At 37.7% G+C, this 16538-nt stretch overlaps 1 protein-coding gene across 1 annotated transcript; it reads left to right on the forward strand.

Moving 5' to 3' along the window:
- The first annotated feature begins 8937 nt into the window (after nucleotides 1–8937).
- LOC109237152 (ribose-phosphate pyrophosphokinase 1-like) lies at nucleotides 8938–15718 on the forward strand. Its single transcript, XM_019403412.1, has 8 exons — nucleotides 8938–9124; nucleotides 9773–9937; nucleotides 10613–10861; nucleotides 11298–11441; nucleotides 11528–11695; nucleotides 12809–12878; nucleotides 13230–13311; nucleotides 14736–15718. The coding sequence occupies exons 1-8, from the start codon at nucleotides 9029–9031 to the stop codon at nucleotides 14914–14916; spliced, it is 1155 nt and encodes a 384-aa protein (XP_019258957.1). The 5' UTR covers nucleotides 8938–9028; the 3' UTR covers nucleotides 14917–15718.
- The last annotated feature ends 820 nt before the right edge of the window (nucleotides 15719–16538 follow it).

Genomic DNA, 16538 nt, shown 5'->3' on the forward strand with positions numbered 1-16538 from the left:
TTAGAATATAATTCTTGCACAAAAAATCTGAATGCTTCCACGCCTCAATCACGAGAAAGCGTTCAGTTTCTGGAGTTTCATCGAACAGCACAGGAACATCTTCCTTGATGAACTTCTAGAGACTTAGAGTAGTCAAATAGAAGAACATCTTTTGCTGCGAGCGCTTGAAATCAATCCCGAAAAATTTTCCGGGTTTCTCCGCCGGTGCCAATGCTGCCGGTGTCGTTCGGCTTGTTGAGGCATTGGCAGTCACCATTGGAACAGCTTGGTTCTCATTCTCATTAGTCATTTCTGTAAAAGAATGACAGAAACGTTAAAATCACGTAGATTTTAATAGAGTACAAAACCACAAAGGTTTTACTCTTCCAGAAACAGTAAGTACAAATACAGAAAATATATTAAATTCCTTAAGCTTGTTAGTAGACAGTATTTGTAAAATAATTCTGGAAATATAAATGAATATAAACAGAAATGAACATAAACAGAAATGACATAAAACCAATTCGAGCCCACTGAATTCACAGTGTTTCCTTAAGGAATTTAATCCCCTCCTAGTACCAAGGTTATGGATTATTTCCTCCCAGGATAGAACGAATTACACACTGGTGTAGTGGTACTTCAAACCCCAGTGTTTCAGCGAACACAAAGTTCGGTAGCAAATCACACTTACTTTTTACTTTGTTTGATGCTAAAAGTATGCAGAAGAAGAAGAGAAAACTCAGAAAATCGTAGTGAAATTCTGAGCAGAATAGTATTGTATTTATAGCCAAAGTTGGGCTGAAATCTGAAGAGGTGCAACTCTTCAGAATGGTTGTTTATGCAAAACGCCCACATCATAAATGCCATTACATAAATGGCCATTTACTCAATAATAAAGAGGGAAAATTGAAGAGGGTAGTTGCTTTTCTATTACCAAAACAGAAAAAATGGATTGGATTTAATATTAATATTTTGTTATTAAAATAAATATTTAATAACATTTTTGTTAATATTTTACTATTAACAAAGTAAATTTGGTCCAAAAAGTTAATCAATCAATCGATCATTTGACCAAATCCGAATCCGAATCCGAATCCGAAGCCGTAACCGTAGCCGAAGCCGAAGTCGAGCCGAGCGAGCGACGACGACGACGGCGCGAGGCTTGCCTTCTTCTCAACTCTTTAAGATCTAGAAGAAGAGCAATTGCTTATATACCCATGAAAAACCTATTCCTCTTCCAATATGGGACAATGCCCATTTGCCAGGGGGGGGGGAACTTAAAATTTCACTCAAAAATTTCATTTTCCTCCATTTTCCATTCACCCTCTTTTAAGTATTTAATATATATTAATTAAATACATCCAAAACCCAACAGTAACTACGGGCTAAGTTGGATGCGGCTTAGAAAAAACATGCCGACCTGGCGGAACAGGATAAAGATCTTTGAAGTTACTGAAGACGAGTTATACATGGTGACCAACGATCAAAACTCGCAGGTCCAACAAAAGCTTGATAAGATCGACATACTTCGAGCCGCGATGAACGAGGTCAAGGTCAAAGCCGAAGAGTGGAAGGGAAAAATGTAACGATTGGCTCTGGAGAAGGAGATGCACGGGAACAGCTGGCCTCGGTGGAGCTCCAACTTTGAGCGGAGAGGGAGAAAGTTGAGGCCCGGTCCTAAAAAATCGAAGACCTCCAATCTCAATCGGGCTCGACCGTTGCTGAACGGGATACCCTTGACAAGGAGCTTAAAATAGCCAAGTCACTAGGGCCTATGCTGAAGAGATGGTGGCCCAGTACAAAGCTGACACTGAGGTAGCCCAGGACCACCTGAAAGTCACTGTCGAATACGTGAAGTGGCAGTCCCAAAGAGAGGCTCTCGAGGAAGTTCATGCCCAGGATTTCGACCTATCGGCCAAGATTGAAAATGCTAAGAGGCTCGAGGCCAAGGACAAAAAGTTGGCAGATCCTGAGGACGAGGAAGGCTCTAAGGGTTCCAACGAATCCGATGGCGGAGAAGACCCCGATGGTCCCGGTGACAAGGCGAGCTCCGGCGAAGATCAGTCTTACGCACCTTGTAGTTTTTCCTTTGTTTTTGTATTTTTTATATTTTGTTGAGGCCGTTTGGCCTTTGTAAATATCTTTATATATATACAAGGCATTTTTTCCCTTTGACAATTTTAAAGTTTGTTTCTTTTGGCTTTTTCTTTATGATTGCAAAGATTTCAAATACCTTAGCACATTGTAATTAGGTCTCGTTCGGAGGTTCGAACAAGTCTTGTTCTCGATGTAATTTTGCTTAAAACTCGTGGGTACTTGGTATCATCGGAAGCTTTCCCCAAAGTGCTTACTTAGATGTTTATAAATTATAATTTTGCCGAGGGTAGCCTTTGAACTGGTTTGGATTTTTTGAAGGCCTTATGTTTTGGTTACGGGTTTCGGACGTCTCCGAGCCGTTTCTAGGATGTTCGTAGCCTTTTAAGTTCGGTATTGTCCAATAGGCTTATTACCCTGGGCTTCGATACCCGAGTCGTCCGGGCTTGCCCAAGATGACAGTCGCCGAGTATGGGTGGTTGTAGCCTTTAAAGTTCGGGCACTGCCTAATAGGTTTTTGTGCCCCCGGGCTTCGACATCCCAAGCCGTCCGAGTTTTCCTTGGAGGACAGTCCCCGAATGGGGGTGATCTCTTAGATCCGGATAGAGGTGGCCCTTGGGCTCAATGTCCTTAAGGAACAAAATGTAGTAGTTTTTAGGAGACAAAATATTTATCTGCAAGGTAGAAACTTTATTTCATTGTTGTGCACAACATACAACATTGCAACTGTGTACAAGCTTCATGTTATGGCTTAAGCGGTTCATTTGACCGTTTGGCCCTTACAATAAATCATATCCACCGAGCCTAGACTGTTCGAGCATAAAGTTCCTTCCTTGCTAAAATCATTATCCGAGGGTGATGGCCCATAATATTCGAGTCCGATCGTAGAGAGGGCTCGGATACTATTAATGTGACCCTCGACTCTGGTTCATAGCCGGTCTTCAATTATAAGTTAGCACGATATATTGTTGCCTCGTTAAAAACCTCGCCGGAAAACCCATTTGGGACAAAATCAATTAAAGGGAAAAAGAGTGCAACGCGTGCTTTTAGGCCTAATAACTGCACCATTCTTTGGTCACTGCCTGCAAGTGTTAGTTCCATTCATAATATATGTAAAGAAAAGAATGAATGGGGTCGTACCTTAGTAGTAGTACCGTTTTAAGTGGGCCACGTTCCAGTTGTTCGGTAGTTGCTCTCTGTTCCCTGCTTCGAGTTTGTATGATCCTTTGTCGGTGATCTCGATAATTTGATATGGACCTTCCCAATTCGGTCCCAGCTTACCTTTGTTTGGGTTACGGGTGTTTAGTATCACTTTCTTAATATCAAGTCTACGATATTGGAGTGTCGGAGGTTGGCTCTTCGGTTGTAATACCTTGCGATCCATTGTTTTTGGGCGACCAACCGGACGAGAGCGGCATCACGCCTCTCACCCAACAGTTCCACGCCCATACTCATGGCCTTGTCGTTTGACTCTTCGATCGCATATCAAAACCCGAGACTCGGTTCTCCTACTTCGACCAGTATTCGCGCTTTGGCGCAGTAGACTAACAAAAACGGGGTGGCCCTAGTACTAGATTTTGAGGTTGTACAATATACCCATAGGACTTCGGGCAAAATATCCCAATGATAATTGCATATAAGCTTCACAGAGTCAACAATTTCATAAAAGATTAAAGACCAGAAAGCATTACACATAAATAAGCTTTGACTTAAACATGCAGCTGAGAGTTATATCTAGATATGAGACAACCAAGTTCAACTTAATAGCAATTACTAGTTGACTATAAAAAATATGATTATGACTTATTTTTTCTAAAAGAAGGATAACTTAATATTAACAGGGTGTATTCAATAGAACTATTGGTATGAAAAGAGGAGAGTTAGCTCAACAAGACTGTTTCATACAGAAGCAAACAACAATTAGATATAATCATGAAAATGTCACAGTGATAGCCCGAAGTTCCCATCAGAGCTAGCAGATACAGATAGAGAAGGAAAACATTTAGACACTTAGATTTTTTAGGCTTTAGTTAAGTGATATGAACTTATGAATTTTCAGGTTCATCCCAGTTAGGGTTATAAAATGATAAACTCGATCACAAGACAAATATGATGCAGGAAAACAATATGTAGAGGTAAAGATCGCAACAGAATCATCAGTGAAAGAAAAACATGAAGTTTAGGTAAGCAATATTAGATTAACAGAATTAATAATAACTAAACAAAGTGAAAGACCATAGTAATAACTCAGAAAACAGTCTAACAAACATAAGCAAAGAAGAAAGTATTTAGACACTTAAAATTCATGATTAAGATTAAAAAACAGGGGATATACATGTTCAGATTCATCTTAGTTATGATTATCAGGTGATAAACTCAACTTCAAAGCTCATAAAACTACATAGATGCAACAAGACAAGATAAGCTTATTGCAGGTCGAGGAAAGCTATGAAGTTCATGTTGAACATGAATATACAATAACTTAGGCATGGAGACTGTTGGAAACTCGGAACAAAGATCAGCAGGTATCAGTCATGGTTTAATCAACCATCACTTAAAGATTCATAGGAGAACAAGCTAATCACGAGGAGTCATTAAACTAACATAACACAAATATTAACACATTAAATACCATAGAACAATTGAAATATATAGAACCTAACTTAGCATACTTGTAGTATTCAAATAAAATGAACAAAAGAAAAGAACGAGAGGTGCTGACCTTTTTGAGAGCAGCAGAACAAACGAGGGTTCTTTTCGGTCGCTCAAAATTCCAGAAGCCTCAAGTTTAGACCAGCGATAGAACTCAGCAAAAGAAAAGAAAATCAGTAAGAAACCTAAGGCTTGGAACCCTAAACATCTCAGTGTTTGTGTGTGTGTGCTTCTCTTAGATAGTAGTATCGTGATTTCTCTTGTTAGGTCGTGTTAGATAAGTTACAAACTTAAAGAAAAAAGACGTGAAAGATGTAAAAGAAGAAGAATATACCTTAAGAGCGGAATGAATGACATAATTCATTAGAGTGATGGAGGTATGAGACTCGGGATTTTCTCTTTCAAAAGGGCCGGTCAACGATTTCAACAAAACTGCAGCTCGTTTAAACTTTTTCAACAAATTTGATCCCTCGGGGACTTCAATAAAAAAATAATTCATGCTTCTTCCACTGGAAGGGCCAGCCTCTCCATAAGGAATGGCAGCACGAGTCACAGTAGAAGTACCAGAAGGGGTGACAGTAGGAACGACAGGGGTAATAGAAAAAGTTGCAACGGGTGGCTCTTCAGAAACAAGGCCGAAATCTTCTTCTTCACCCTCAAATCCTTGAGCAAAATACCTTTCAGTAGGACTTATGGGGTGATTCAAAGCAGGACCAACATCCTCGTCTTCGGAGATATCTAGAGGAACATTGTCAGGCGCATCAACTAGCTGGAAATGCACGGAGTCTGAAGGTTGATTATGGGAAATGGTGGGTTCACTATCTAGAACAACGCGCCTCCTGACTCGTGGCTTTTTCACTAAATAGCCCTCATCTTCTTCTTCCTCGTCAGAGGTGCGGTTTTCTTTATTTTTCCTCTTTGAAGAGGAAACAGTTAAATTTGTTATTGGTATGTGCTAATGGGGAGTCTAGTTGCAAGAACAGAAGCGGGACGTACGCCATAAATAGCAAATCCTGAGAACAATGAAAGATGTCACAATAAGAAAAGTAATAAAAAAGAAGAATTTGTGGTGAAGTAAAATAATAAACCATGGGTCTTCACTTTCCACTCAAACTTTTGGGAGAGAAACTTCCAGGATCTTTGATCCATAGGAGTGGCAGATAACATTTTTCCTACCCAATCACGAAAGTCGGGAAGCTCACCAAAAACTTCCTTGATTGCTGAAAAATAGAAAAATATGACTGAGAAAATCAAACATTCTAAAGAGAAAGTGGCGCAGTAAAAAGGAAAAGAAAAATACTTACATGAAAAGTTCCACTTCTCAGGAAAATACATGTTTCATCACCTACTAAGTCACGAGTGGGAACAGCTACGAACTGAGCATACCAGCCCCGATCACGGTCATCTTCGGGACTAACCAAGACTCTTTTGCTTCTTGCTACAAGAAAGAAAACACCTTCGTAGAAAAGCTTCGGGGAATATAAATGGAGAATGTGACGAAAAGTAAAGGGTTGAGACTAAGCGTGACAGGTGTCAAAGGAAAGTGACCGCCCTCCACATTATAACACCTATTTGACCAAGGCACAAATTGAAGTAACGGCAAAACTCGTTGATCACTGGATCAATATGAGGTTTGAGTCCTAAAGTAAAAGGATAAGTGTAAACAAATGAATAACCTCGCGATAAGAGGTTATTCGATCATCAACACTAGGATCTGCGATAGGGAAGTTAGATTTCCAATAGCATTCACGGCGTACTAAAGGAAGAAGGTCAGAAGTAATTAAAGAAGTGTAGTGATCGACAGGTTTAAGTGTTGTTATGGAAGAAACCTCTTTCTTCCATGCCTCACAATCTGATGTGAAGGAAAATTCCTGAGGAACAATATCAAAAACTACAGACTCAGGTAATGGTTGGCTTTGGTCTCTGCCTTTGCAATAAGGTTTAGGAGTTGATGAAGCTTTAGCTCTAGAAGAAGAAGATTTAGAAGAATTCTTCTGGGAAGGAGTAGTACTACGACTTAATATGGAACCTAGATTATAAAAGTCTATCACCTCTTTTACTTCTAACTAGGGCTGTAAAAGGAGAAGGTTTGTCTACGATGATAGTTTTTGGGGGATCCGATGATGAAGAGGGGTTCAAAGAACGGGAAGCCATTTTTTGTAAATAGTAAAAACATGACGGGAGAAGAGAAATTGCAGAAGAATCTTGGAAAGGAATGCAAGAAATTAGAAAAAGTTTTTGAATGATGTGTGATGCGGTATTTATAAGAGAACGACATCATTATGAACCATCACTTCAAACTGACATAGCCGTAGAAAACCCTAAAAAGACACTATAAACTGTAGAGTGAATAATCATAGCAAGATACGTGTCTCGAGCATAAAATGGAAAAGATGTACGTCTCTACGCTTTTGAAGAATATATAATGATATTGGAAAGAGGCAGCAAGACATTCCCGCCATAAATAAACTTATCACTTCTCGAATATTCAGAAAGTGGGTGGACTATCTGTATTCGTGGAAAAATAGAAATCACACGTAAATTAATGACATGTTGACATGTGGCATTTGAATAAGAGCAATAAAGAGGAATGTTGAGGCATGGGCAAAACACCTACGAGATTATTTATAAAGATACCGTATCTTATAATCATGAAAGAAAAGATAGACATGGGATGCATGAAGACCACAAAAGAGGAAGATTCGTCAACAACTACAAATATGGAAAAGGAATCAGTACAATCCCTGATTATATACGATTGTTTATTATCAGCATAACTGTTACGAATAATTTCAGTATCGGGCAATTAATGTAGTTAATATTAGTAACAGTCAGTAATTAAGTGGGGAAAATATTTACATATTATATCCTTATATAAATTCCCCTTGCCATACTTTGTACGATCATCAAAGAATTCATAAATATTCGCAATCAATTTTCTCTACTTGATTGAAGATTCTTACTTTCAATCCTTGGAAGGAAGCTACAATAATCGGTAAGGTTTCCTTTCCTTTTATTCATTGAATGTTTAGTTTCTATTATTTCATATTCTCTTATATTTAGAAAAGTGAAGTAAAATTGGTTATTAGAAATCCTATTTCAATATATATTTGCTCTGGCCATAAAAATTATTTTTTGGTTAAATATTTACTGATGTGAGCTATTGTGGTGCTTCTTTCTCAACTAGTGCTTAGAGCTTTTTTCTTCTTCTTCAACTTCAGATCCTCTAGTCTAAAGCTAATTCTGAAACAAGTAAATTTATAAATATGTATGCAATGCAAGCATATGTTTAATGGTGATCCTTAAATCGAATATGTATGCACTTCTTCCCTCAAGCTATAGTGAGCAAGAAAACTCGTCTAGCATAAATGAAGCACCTTTTTTGGGCCCAAAATATGCACTTTATTCCATGTTACCTCTCTCAACTAGTATGATGTTAGATGGTTGAGTCCAAACAATAACAGCTTGTTTGGATGGTTGTTCCTCGTTGTATTGTATTGTATTGTATTGTTATCCCAAAACAATGTTTGTTTTGATTGTTTCATTAAACTTGGTTGTATTGTATTATTAAATTCATCGTTCCGGAACAATGAAAAGTCCCTTTTTTGAAATAATCGATTTGGTGTGGTGGGATTGTTTCCTATTTTTCTTTCCAATTATGCCCTAACTTATTACTCCATAATTCTATTTTACCCTTTATCTTTTTTCTATTTTAGCTCCAAATCTCCAACTTATAACCTACTTTATTTTTTTCCCGACCAATGTTAAAGGTGTTTTGTTGCCTCCTGTTTTATTTTTTTCTCCTAATTTGCTTGTAACTCAATTCTAATTAGTTGTGCTCCTTTGTTTTGCCTTTTTCTGTCTCGCTCCTTTGTTCTGCTTACTTATTGTGTTTTGCCTTCTTCTGTTTTGTTTTTTAAAATTATTTTTATATATAATTTTGATAAATTTAATATTTAAACAATTGAGGGTATTTTAGTAAACTTATCAATTACAGTACAATATGATACCGTCAAACCAAGCAACAAAATATTATTTAACAATAACAAACAATACAATCTATCCAAATATTGTATTCATAAAACGATATGGTACAATACGATACAGTACAATACAATACATTATAAAACGATAGGGAACAATGATGCGATCGGAGTGTAATACAACACTTGCTAAAAAAAAATAGAAAACCAAACGACGTTGTACCATCGACCTCATCACCTAAGAAACAAAATCCTTAGGAGAGACAGACAGAACAAAAAGCAGCTAAAGGAAGCCAAAACCTCCCACAATTCCCATTTCAATGGCTTCTTCCTTGGCTTTGCCTTCAACTTCAACAAAAGGTTCTTCTCTCTGTCAAAGCTTCCTTCCTAAAAGAACCCATCAGCCAAGCTTTGTTGTAAGTCCTTTCGCTTTTTCTTTAAACTAAATCCCTTTTAGAAGATTTAATCTGGATTCAACTTTTGTTATTTAAATGGAAAACATGCCTGCTCTATTTTTTATGAAGGGGTTCAGAAAATATCAATAATTCTTTATATTGATGGAATTTACATAGTATTTCTAATCTTTTGTGATTCATTTTATCAGTTGGAACTTTGTTAAAGCTCCAATTTTGGCCGGTGAAAAGTGTATGCTGCTTATTGGTATTTATTTGCTTTATTATTAAGATCTTTCTTTTTTTTTTTTTTTCACTTTTCCGCTAGTAGTAAACCATTGATGTGTGTGTTTAAGATGACTAAAATATATTTACAAAAACAATAGAAATGGAAAAGTGTCTTTACAAGGAGAAATGAAAGTGGAGTTTGCCTTGACTTCATCTTAGATATCTGTCCTTTTTTAGGGGTTATATTCTTGTACTGTTAAGTGAAGGAGAATTTGAAAAATATAATTTAGCGCAACTTGAGTTTGCTCTGCCTTCCTGGATTTAGTGTTATAAGTTGAAACTTTGATAAAGCTCCAAAATTTACGGTGCTTGCTTGTTTTATTGCTGTGCCCTCTCAGATATCTGCCCTTTATCTTGTATCATTTTCTTTTGTTTGGATATCAGAGTTGTGAAAGAAGCGAACCAGTGAATGGGAAGCCTCGCGTGCCAATTATCAATGATGGAACACTTCCAAAGTTCTTGCAAGCAAAACGCCTAGAGAATGCAGTTAATAGAAACAATAGTAGGCTGAAGATATTCACTGGAACTGCAAATCCTTCTCTTTCTAAGGTAAACCAGACGATTGTCATGTGTATACATGGTGTTTTCTTGTCTGCCAAATTCAGTCTAGTGACAACCAAGATCTTCTTATTTGCTTTGTACAGTGCAAACAATGACATACTGAAATATGCTTCCCGAGTTTCACAGTTCAGTAATTCCTCAACTTCAAATAATAATCTAGTGTCTTAAAATTTGTTATCAATTAGTAGTATTTAGAGAAAATTGGAATAGCCTTTCCAGCAGGACAAGAAAACAAATCCTTGGGAGATTGCCTCCAGTAGTACATTGTACTTGACTCTTCCAGTCCACTCAAGGATATAGTTTCAGGATTTGGGACTATGGAGAATTGTGCGGTTTCAGTCTAGATAATTCAGCTTTAGATTTTCATTCCTCGTTAAGCATAAAGAATTTTCTTCTTTTTAAATATTGCATAAGAAGTGGGGATGAAAGGAACCTTTATTTTTTTTTCTCTCTTCTTACGAAAGATACACAATTACAAAGATATCTGAAAATTCCGTTGTAAGAATTCCTAAGATATTATTTTATTTGGTAATTATTAACTTTTCTCCTCACTCGTCAAAATATACGAATTATAGTCACTTCTAGCAGTGAAATCTATGAAGCTTCTTTTAAGTTTATGCTGTGCTTTTCTTTTCAACTGATGCAACAATTTTTGTCACTTAGGAAATTGCTTGGTACATGGGCTTTGACCTGGGAAAGGTCAACATCAAGCGCTTTGCTGATGGTGAAATTTATGTCCAGTTGCAAGAAAGTGTTCGTGGCTGTGATGTTTACTTGATTCAATCCACATGTCCTCCGGCCAATGAAAACCTTATGGAGCTTTTGGTAATGATAGATGCATGCAGAAGGGCTTCTGCCAAGACCATTACTGCCGTGATTCCATACTTTGGATATGCCAGAGCTGATAGAAAGGCAAGCTAGATTCCGTTCCAAATTTTATGCTTGCAAGCTTCAAATTTTTATTGGTCAATTTTATCAGCCTCCTTTGCCTTTGTTTCTATTCTACTTTGAGGTGGGAATGGGTGTTTACCTCTATATATACCTGTATAATAATACCCAAAAGGTGATTACAAAAGGGGAGGGAGAGATAGAGCCTAACCTGACATTTCCCTATGCTCTTATGATGTACTGCCACTATTTTCTTGCATCTTCTTCTGGGTCAATATTTTAGTGTTCTTTACTCTTGAAATAGTGCAACGATTATGTCGAACAGTTTGTGTCCTTTTTCACTACTTTCTTTTCATATGCTTTGAGGTTTTCTCAGTTGTCTTTAAAGAGTTACAGATGGGAACGCAATTTTTAGTGCATTTTATTTTGTTCTAATAATCATAAATTTTTTTAATTACAGACACAAGGTCGTGAATCCATTGGCGCCAAATTGGTTGCGAACCTTATAACTGAAGCAGGTGCGGATCGTGTTCTAGCTTGTGATCTGCACTCCGGGCAATCAATGGGTTACTTTGACATTCCAGTGGACCATGTGTACTGTCAGGTAATCTCTTCTGTACTGTTGACAATGCTTAAGTATTGCCCATTTTAAATTAGTAAATGAGCAGTCTGCATTCTTTGCGTGCACAGCCGGTTGTCCTTGATTACCTTGCTAGCAAGAAGATTTCTTCCAATGATTTGGTAGTGGTCTCTCCTGATGTTGGCGGAGTTGCTAGAGCACGTGCCTTTGCAAAAAAGTTATCTGATGCACCGTTAGCCATTGTGGACAAAAGGCGGCAAGGACATAATGTCGCCGAGGTAGATACAAAGCTAAACCTTGGTACTGCAGTTTTTTGCATTGTCATGGAAACAATGTTTTAAGTTCTGGTCTCCCAATAGATGAGATGAAGACCCCCTTTAAAAATTCTATTTGTGAGCTACGTTGCTCGAACTCTCCAAAAATATTGTCGCACCCGTATCGGATCCTCCAAAAATGTACTACTTTGGAGGATCTGGCACACACACGGCTGGGGCATTGTTGAAGAGTACGGGCAACATAACTTGTGAGCAATGTGTTGTCCTTACAGATTTTTGGAGGATCATTTAGCAGGATGTATTTCCACAAAACTTAGTTAATCCTCTAATCAAGGGTTTCTACTCAAAGGTCAATTCCCCTCTTTGGCTGGACTAACCAACGCTATTGCTTCAATCCTTTCCCCTCCCAATCCCCCCCCCCCCCCCTTCCTTTTGTTTTTGCTTTTCCACGTGTTTAGGGGAATGTTGGAAGGTGAAAGGGTCCTTTGGTTCCTATCTGAAAATGCTATATAGGTTCAGGACTATTCATTTGGCTTGCAAGTGCCTAGCAGTCTCAAAAAGATTCTTTTTTGTGGAGTAGGCCGTATTTCCGCAGCATTGGTCTCATAGTTTATAAGCATTCCTCCCAAGTCAAGTAAACTGCTACAGATTCTTTTTTTAATGGGGACCAGTAAGGTAATTCATTAACAGAGTACTAAAAAGGTACTTTAAATGTACGAGCTCTATACCCAACTCCTTTTTGATGCTTAATAATTAATATTGGTCAAGACATCAAATACTTGTTTTCATGGGTCACTGACTGTGTTGTGACGTACATCTATCTGCACTTCTTCTTTAGTGTACCTCAACATGATTTTGGTGCTTTTAGATATGGTTTGCTCTATATGAGGATCATCATCCTAATTATTCTTTTTAATTTATCACTTACACCTGTTGATTAAGCATCCAACTACGGAGGGGAAAAACCCATAGCAGATATGCTTGAATTCAGGTGAAAACAATATTATAGAGCTATTATACTACACAAAGTAGTAAACTCTGTTTGCATTTCTTCTTCCAACGTCGCTTTCAACACATCCTATCTTGTCCTGGAGCCATTATTTTGTTGTGTTGCAGGTTATGAACCTGATAGGTGATGTTAAAGGAAAAGTTGCAGTTATGGTGGATGACATGATTGACACAGCAGGTTAGTTGGATGCATAACTCTAGTATTCTTGTCGATCCAAAACCTGGAAACATAAATGGTTTATTAGTCTTAGTTCTTTCTAGCATGGACACTAACTGACTCAATGAACTATGTGGTGATCTGTTTAGTATCCTCTATCTTGAGTTATTCGCCCTGAAAGTTTTTTTATTTTTATTTTATGTTTCTCTTTCTTCCATTTGCGCATCTTAAGATTATGAAATTGTCTCAACTAGAAGTTCCACTAGGTGCACATGTGCAGTGTGGAGCTTCTTTTGCTTTTATTCGGCTCATTCTCTTGTTCTAAGGTCAGGTTTGAAAATCATTCGTTAACTTTCTGCTTATGGGTCTTAGGGACTATTGCCAAAGGCGCAGCACTTTTGCATCAGGAGGGCGCACGTGAAGTTTATGCATGCTGTACGCATGCTGTTTTTAGGTAAAATTTCCCATTTAATTGACACATTATACAGCATTAAGAACTCTATATATACACATTATACCCTTAGTAGAGTGGTTAGCTGGGTGAATATGGATACACTTCAACCAATCTATCTCGGCTGATGTTTTAGCTTACAACTGGACTGTTGCTGTGTGAAAATTGTTCTATTCTTTGGCAGACCTTCAATCATTTCTTTAAAGGCTGAACACGTTTCTATTTTAATAGTGGTTGTTTACTTGTTGTGGAGTGGAAGTATATATATAACCTTGTGCAAATTTGGGCTAGTCACTTTTCTTTGGTATATGAGAGTAGAATCTCTGGGAGCAGCTAAGACTCAAACTTTCACTAATATTATTGGAGTTGTTTAGTACTACCTCCGGTCCATTTTATTGTTCGTTTAACTATTTGGCATACCCATTAAAAAAACATATAATATTATTAATCGAAGGACTATTTGACTAAGTTACCCTGATACGACCTGAGATACACAAAGCAACGGGTATGACAAAAAGAAACCCTAGATATAAAGAAAGAAGAAGAAGATAGCCCTCAAGAATCCAATTATTGAAAACAGGTAATCCAAAGTCGAATGCGAACCAAGAGGCTCAAAATCTCTCTCAAGAGTTTTCTTATGTCAAAATATGACTTATGAAATAACCCTAGGTTAGTATAAATATTAAATACCCAATTGGGAAAATAGGAAAAAGTTCCAAAGTTGATTTTCCAAAACAGCTCGTCAGGCCCAACCGGGTCCTCAACGGTAGCCTCAGCCGTGTTACATAGCTAAATCGTGTCGAAATCCATAAGCTTATTTTCTTCGGCTCTTCAGACTCCTCTTGAACCATGGCCAATACTTGGTGCAACCGTGTCACATGGTTTGGCTTGAGGTCTTGATACTTCAATTCCAAGCCTCCAAATATGGTATTCTTTGCAAGAATTCTCAAGTTGACTCTCCAAGTACCTTCTAATCAATTGTTGAAGATCATGCAACTCCTTAGCGCGCATTCCTTTAACCTTGGACTTGGATCGAGTCAACGATCCACTAGATAATTCGAGGTCATCCTCAATGTTCTCTGCTCCTCCCGGGCTATCGAGGATCGTATCATACCCTTTATAATCTCTTCAAATTACCCTTTCTCTCCTCAAACTTTTTAGATCATTTATTGGAGGGCGGGTTGATTTGGAAAAAGATAATTAATGCCTTCCTGAGGTTAAAACAACATTTAAAATGGACAGGAGGTAGAATTAATTCGTATATCATTGATGTTGAGACTCATAAGGTGTTATTTTTTTGAATATTCGAAACAGCTGCAATTTTTTTGTTCCTATGGTTCCAACATTCTTGATATATGGTTCCAAATTTACGCATATTCATGAGTTACCTTTATATTAATTCACTATTAATATTCTTGTTCTGACAGCCCCCCTGCGATCGAGAGGTTGTCAAGTGGCCTTTTTCAAGAGGTCATCGTCACAAACACAATTCCTGCCATGGAGAAAAATTTTTTTCCACAGCTGACCGTTCTCTCAGTCGCAAATCTTCTCGGTGAAACAATTTGGCGAGTGCACGATGATTGTTCTGTGAGTAGCATTTTCCAATAGGCAGGAGAGATGGTGGCAAACCCTCAAGCCAGGTTGTCGGAGTGTTCATTTAGCTTCTGCGTGTTTTTTGTTTTCCCTTTTCTATTTTTCAAATCATCTCCCTCTTTTCACTCGTCCATCAATTAGACGCCTCCATTGGCATGAATTTTTCCTTTACCCTTGTCCATCTTTAGAGGTGACTGACATGCTGAGCGAGTGAACAAATTCTTCTCTTGTTCCATGCTTGTTTTTCGTTGTAGCCAAGCCAGAGTAAGTTCTACAGTTTTAGAATATTTTGGTCTTGTCAAGTTAGATAGTTGGAAGGATAGGAAGATGGAGAAGTCATGTGCTTACTTTTAAGATAGGATTGATTCATGTTCTGACATCTCATGACTATCAAGCCATAGTATTAATCCAGAAAATGCTGCGCTCACATTGGAAACCGCCTCTCTTATCCTTCGGGGTAGGGGTAAGGTATACCTATACACTACCCTCCCCAGACCCCACTAGTGGGATTTAGTGGGTTGTTGTTGTTGTTGTTGTTGTTGTTGCTGCTGCTGCTGCTCTGACATTGTCCGTCATCTTCCCAAATGGTTGATATGAAATGCCGTGGAGCTTCAGGTCCTGCCTGATTTAGGATTCTTGGAACCTGTGGGGCTTCCTTTTATTGTGTCATTAATTTGTTTTAAAACATGCCAGGAAACTGGTCCAATGAGACCAATTGGAGGAGCGACAAGTTGATTTAATGTGATGGTTCTTGAATATTTGTTAAGAAGTTATTGTTATTTTTCTTGTTAATTTTCCCAAGTTTTGGTTGTGCTTTTAACATTCCAAATCAGAGGTTGAACATGTTATTCTCCTTTGGACCATGCATGAATGAGCCACTCCCTTGATCAACAGCAAGACCGACTTTTGGACACATGCCACCACACAAGTAGAATATTTTAATGATGAAAGCAGTAAGAAGTACTTCGGAATGTTTTCCAAGATATCCTTTGTACGTTACGGTTTGATCTGAAAAAACAGATTGTTTTTCAAGATATCAGGAAAAAAAATCTTCGGAAAAATTAAAACAAACCCTCAAATGTTCCCTAAAAACGTTTTTTCTTTTCTTTTCAGAAACTAATCTAAATATAATTTTTTTGCTGGTACTTTATCCAAAGTATAAGCGCCATAGATATAAGGTAGGGAGCAGAACAACGGCGTGAACTTCAGTCTCTTACGTGATAATTTTAAGGAATTTTTACATTCTTATGCCATACTTAACTTTTAATATAACCCTCCATACTTAATTTTTAATATAATTACCTTCTATATACCTAATTACCATTTATGTACCATTTTAGGATTTTAGTGGTATTAATTAGTCTCCTAATTTTACTCAACTGTATACCCCAAGTTTCTCTCTCCAAATCCCCATGATTTCCTCTTCAATCACCCACGATTTCATCTTCTAAAATCAGCGAAAATCTGTAACCCCTCCACCATTGACAACCATTAGAAAGCTTTAAATTCGAATTTGGGTTTTCAAAAGACATTGTTTGTGTGGATTGGATGTTGTTGCAAAGAATTGAGAATTCTCTCTACGTCTTTCTCTATCTCTCAATCCCAAGTTTCAGTAATATAAGAGGAAAGGAAAAGAG

The sequence above is a fragment of the Nicotiana attenuata genome, unplaced genomic scaffold (assembly GCF_001879085.1).
Source record: "Nicotiana attenuata strain UT unplaced genomic scaffold, NIATTr2, whole genome shotgun sequence".
Taxonomy (NCBI): domain Eukaryota; kingdom Viridiplantae; phylum Streptophyta; class Magnoliopsida; order Solanales; family Solanaceae; genus Nicotiana; species Nicotiana attenuata.

What these genes read in the sequence shown, in the direction of transcription:
- LOC109237152 (XM_019403412.1), top strand. Translation starts at nt 9,029, where the DNA reads ATGGCTTCTTCCTTGGCTTTGCCTTCAACTTCAACAAAAGGTTCTTCT. An exon ending in ATGCCAGAGCTGATAGAAAG is followed by an intron (nt 10,862 to 11,297) that starts GCAAGCTAGATT and finishes TTTTAATTACAG; the next exon opens with ACACAAGGTCGTGAATCCAT. An exon ending in TGACATGATTGACACAGCAG is followed by an intron (nt 12,879 to 13,229) that starts GTTAGTTGGATG and finishes TATGGGTCTTAG; the next exon opens with GGACTATTGCCAAAGGCGCA.